At 45.4% G+C, this 4,357-nt stretch overlaps 1 protein-coding gene across 1 annotated transcript; it reads right to left on the bottom strand.

The window, feature by feature from the left end:
• Positions 1 to 1,980: 1,980 nt before the first annotated feature.
• On the bottom strand, positions 1,981 to 2,985 carry LOC120928157 (olfactory receptor 1-like). Its single transcript, XM_040339268.1, has one exon. The coding sequence runs from the start codon at positions 2,983 to 2,985 to the stop codon at positions 1,981 to 1,983; it is 1,005 nt and encodes a 334-aa protein (XP_040195202.1).
• Positions 2,986 to 4,357: the final 1,372 nt, after the last annotated feature.

Here is a 4,357-nt window from a genome sequence, read left to right as displayed (position 1 = left end):
GGCTCCCACTGCTGTCTCAGGCAATGAGGAGGGAGAGTCCCCATCCAGCCAAGGCTATCATGAACATCGCTACATCGGAGGGGCTCAGGTATGGATTGGTAAACAACCTTCAGCCTTTAGAACCACTTTAAATAAAGTTGGTAAAAAAGCCTCGTACACACGATCGTTTTTCTCGGCAAGAAAGCTTTTTGCCATGAAAACCGTGCGTGTGTATGCTTTCTCGTCGAGGAAACTGCTGGGAATCCCGACGAGAAAAATAGAGAACCTGCTCTCTATTTTCTCGTCGGGATTCACAGCAGAGTGTTTCCTGCCGAGAAAACCGTACGTCAGTATGCTTACCTGTCCCCAGGTAAACCCGTGCATGCTCGATGAGACTTTGACGCATTCGCGGTAGCATACAAGGGTAGTGTAGGGTGTAGCAAGACGGCGGCGACGTCACCACGTTCTTGCCATTCAAACGAACAGCGTTTTTTTTTTTAATGCCCATCTGTATGCATGGCAAGCTTGCCAGGAATCCGTCAGGAAAACCAACGTTTTTTTTTCCTGACAGGATTCCCAGCCGTGTGTACAGGGCTTCAGAGGGAAAACTGGAAAAGCAAATGAAGCTAAAAATGTTTATTTTGTAAATAGTCTCCGTTATCAATTTTGACAAATTGTCTATTTAGAGCCGGTTCACACACAGGCGGCATGACTTTGAGGGCGACTCGGCAAGGCGATCTCAAGACGACTTGAGAGGCAACTTCCAAAATGACTTCTGTGTTGAAGTCAATGCAAGTCGCCCCGGGTCACCCCCAAAGTCGTACCGGAACCTTTTTCTAAGTCGGAGCGACTTGCGTCGCTCCTATTAGAACGGTTCCATTGAATAGAGCGGACTGCGACTTGTCAGGCAGTTTAGTCGCCTGACAGGTCGCCCCTGTGTGAACCGGCTCTTAGGTGGCCTTGTTATATATCTTTCTTATATAACAGAATGTGCTGAAACTGGAGAAAACCAAAAAGAAAAGGAACATCTACTAGATGGTTGTGGAAATAAAGGGCCAGATCCACAGCCGCTGAGCGCAACTTAACTTTTCAGAGTTAAGTTACACTGCCGCAAATCTCCCAAGTTAGGTGCCGATCCACAAAGCACTTACCTGGAAATTTGCGGCGGTGTAACTTAACTCCGTCCGGCGCAAGGCGTTCCTAATACAAATGGGCGATTCCCATTTAAATTATGCACGCTCCCGCGCCAGACGTACTGCGCATGCTCCGTCGTGTAACTTACCCGACGTGCATTGCGCTAACTGACGTCGCTCCGACGTCATTTGCTTAGACGTTAAATGGCGTTCAGCGCCATTCACGAACGTCTTACGCAAACGACGTAGAGTTGAAAATTTCGACGGCCATACTTAATAGGGCTTAGTCAAATAGGACTCAGCCCTATTTTTACGCGGCGTAACTGGACGTAAACGGTGTAGATTTAGCGCGACGGGCCCGTTGGAATGTTCGTGGATCGCCGTAAGTGTTCATTTGCATATTCTAGGCCGGCCGCAATGGCCTCGCCACCTAGCGGCCGGCCTAGAATTGCATCCTTAAGATCCGACAGTGTAATTCAATTACACATGTCGGATTTTCTGCCTATCTATGGTAAACTGATTCTGTGGATCAGTTCCATAGATAGAAACAGGGATACGACGGCGTATCAGTAGATACGCCGGCGTATCCCTTTTGTGGATAACCCCCAAAGTCATCTGGAGGACTTTTGGTTCACTTTCAGGTTTCCCGTCCATTACATCATCATCCTTTCAATATGAACCCCCGGTCTTAAAATATGGCGTAGTTGACAGTTGACGGTCTCAAAACAGCCTTCTCAAGTTGAATTTTCTTCAGTGAAGACCACATCTTAAGAAAGCCAAAAAGAAAAGGAACTTCTACCAGATGGCTGTGGAAATAAAATCATCTGGAGGACTTTTACTTATGGTTCACTTTTAGGTTTGCTGTCCATTACATCATCATCCTTCGAATATCAACCCCCAGTCTTAAAGTAAGGCGTTTTTGACGCCATCCCATGTTAAATTTGCTGCGGAGAAGAACGCGTCTCAAGGTCTGTTTGATTTCTTTGGTCCGGAGGAAATAGATGATCGGATTGGCCATGTGAGGTACAAACGAGTACAGGAAAAGGAGGACAGTGTTCACATCGGATCTCATTGTGACAAAGGGGAGAACGCTTATAATGTAGACAAAGAGTCGAGGGGTGTAATACAAAGCGATGACCAGCAAATGGGTCACACAGGTGTAAAACGCTTTCTGGAGGTTCTCAGTGCGTGTCATTGAGATTACCGCTATAATTTTGATGTATGACATCAATATCAGCCCAAGCGGTATTAAGAGAACAATCATAGAGTTGACAAAAGCCACATTTCTTGAGCTGGATACATCCATACAAGCTGCCGCCACGTAGGCGGTGTGGCCACAGAACAAACTATTTACCCTGTAGGCACCACACAGGGTGAGTTGTGAGGCCAAAATGGTAGCAACTGTGTTTATAGAAGAGGACAAGATGATCCAGCAGAAGCCGCAGGAAATGGAGATTTTTTTATTGGTGATAATGGAGGTGTATCGCAGTGGATGGCAGATGGCCACATACCGATCTATGGCCATCAGCATCAACAGGAATGAATCCAGACTTCCAAAATAATGAACCAAAAAGATCTGGAATAGGCACATTTTCACGGGAATGGTGGAAGCTCCAAACCAATATATGGCAATAGCTTTAGGTAAAGTCACGGTGTCAAAGAGCAGGTCGGAGGCGGCAAGGTTGGCTATGATCAGGTACATGGGCTGACGTAAGTGTTCATTAAAAATTACCAAACCTATGACAGTGCCGTTGGCCGTCAGGGATATGATATAGGCAAAAAACATCATGGTAGATACCAAGCCATGAAATGCATCAGCCAGACCTGGAAATCCTACTAAGGTAATTTCCAAAACTGCGGTGTGATTAGACATTAAAAGGTCCTCCAACTAACAGGGAAAAAACAAAACAAGAAATATACATTAAAAGCTCAAATATAAAGAAACAGGTAGTAGTGATTACCCAAGCAGAATAATATATATATATATATATATATATATATATATATATATATATATATATATATATATATATATATATATATATATACAGTATATATATATATATATATATATATATATATATATATATATATATACAGTATATATATACATACAGTTGCAATAAAAAGTATGTGAACCCTTTTGGAATGATATGGATTTCTGCACAAATTGGTTATAAAATGTGATCTGATCTTCATCTAGGAGATCGAAGATTTGCAGTCCAGGGACCTCGCCTGTGGAATGCACTACCAACCACCATCCGACTGGAGTCGGATCACTTGGCCTTCAGGAGAAAGATTAAAACCCATCTCTTCTGAGGTCAAGGGGTTCGTTACCCATGAAATGGATACAGCGCCCAGAGGCGATTCAGTTCGCATGTGTTGCGCTTTACAAATCTCTCACTCACTCACTCAAGTCACAACAATAGACAATCACAGTCTGCTTAAACTAATAACACACAAAGAATTAAATGTTACCATGTTTTTTTTTTAACAAGCCCCCACGTGTAGCGCTACCCCCTCAGAAGCCCCTGGTTGTTGTTGGGATCGGCCTTCAGAGAGGAGTGTAGTTGATGAGTAGATGAGTAAGCGAATGTCCAGTCAATCAAAGAAGGTTTTCAAATGCTTTATTTTTGGCCCAACATAGCCAACATCAACATGAGGTAGGGAGAAAAGGTTGATGAAGTGATAGAGAACTTTGCAGTATCAGGCCTGGATATGAAAGGAGCAATCCTGTTCTCAACAGCACAGTAGTAGTAACAGTTCGTCGCCACTCCAGCCAGAGTGGGTGAAGCGCCCCCGGAAAGACTCCTGCCACGAGCCTGGCAGCCGAAGTGTCACTTTAGATTGCTGGGAGGAACAGGCTTCTGCCACAGACCTGGCTCTAGGACCTCTGCCACAGGCCTAGTACTTAGATGAGCTGAACAATTTGAGCGAATCCTCCCAGTAGATTAAGTAAGGGTCACCGGGTGACAGTTGAAGTGTACCTGTCAATGTCCCGGTCACCAGATCCCCGATGGTTCGTTCAAGCCCTGTTGGACAACTTGCCTCTGGGTTCTCCTCAAGCCGACCCCCCATCGAACGGCATTCAGCCTGGGATCCAGTAAATCACTGGGGCCCCTTTCAGCAACATGGAGCTCCGCGTAGCATACGACCTCGGCCTGGGAGGCCATCGCCGGGGTCCATTGGATGCGCACACCCTAAAGGTGGGTGCCGCACCTGGAACCTGGAACCCGCGAAGAACC

The sequence above is a fragment of the Rana temporaria genome, chromosome 2 (genome assembly GCF_905171775.1).
Source record: "Rana temporaria chromosome 2, aRanTem1.1, whole genome shotgun sequence".
Taxonomy (NCBI): Eukaryota; Metazoa; Chordata; class Amphibia; order Anura; family Ranidae; genus Rana; species Rana temporaria.
This window is presented reverse-complemented; position numbering and strand designations above follow the sequence as displayed.

What these genes read in the sequence shown, in the direction of transcription:
- LOC120928157 (XM_040339268.1), bottom strand. Translation starts at nt 2,985, where the DNA reads ATGTCTAATCACACCGCAGTTTTGGAAATTACCTTAGTAGGATTTCCA.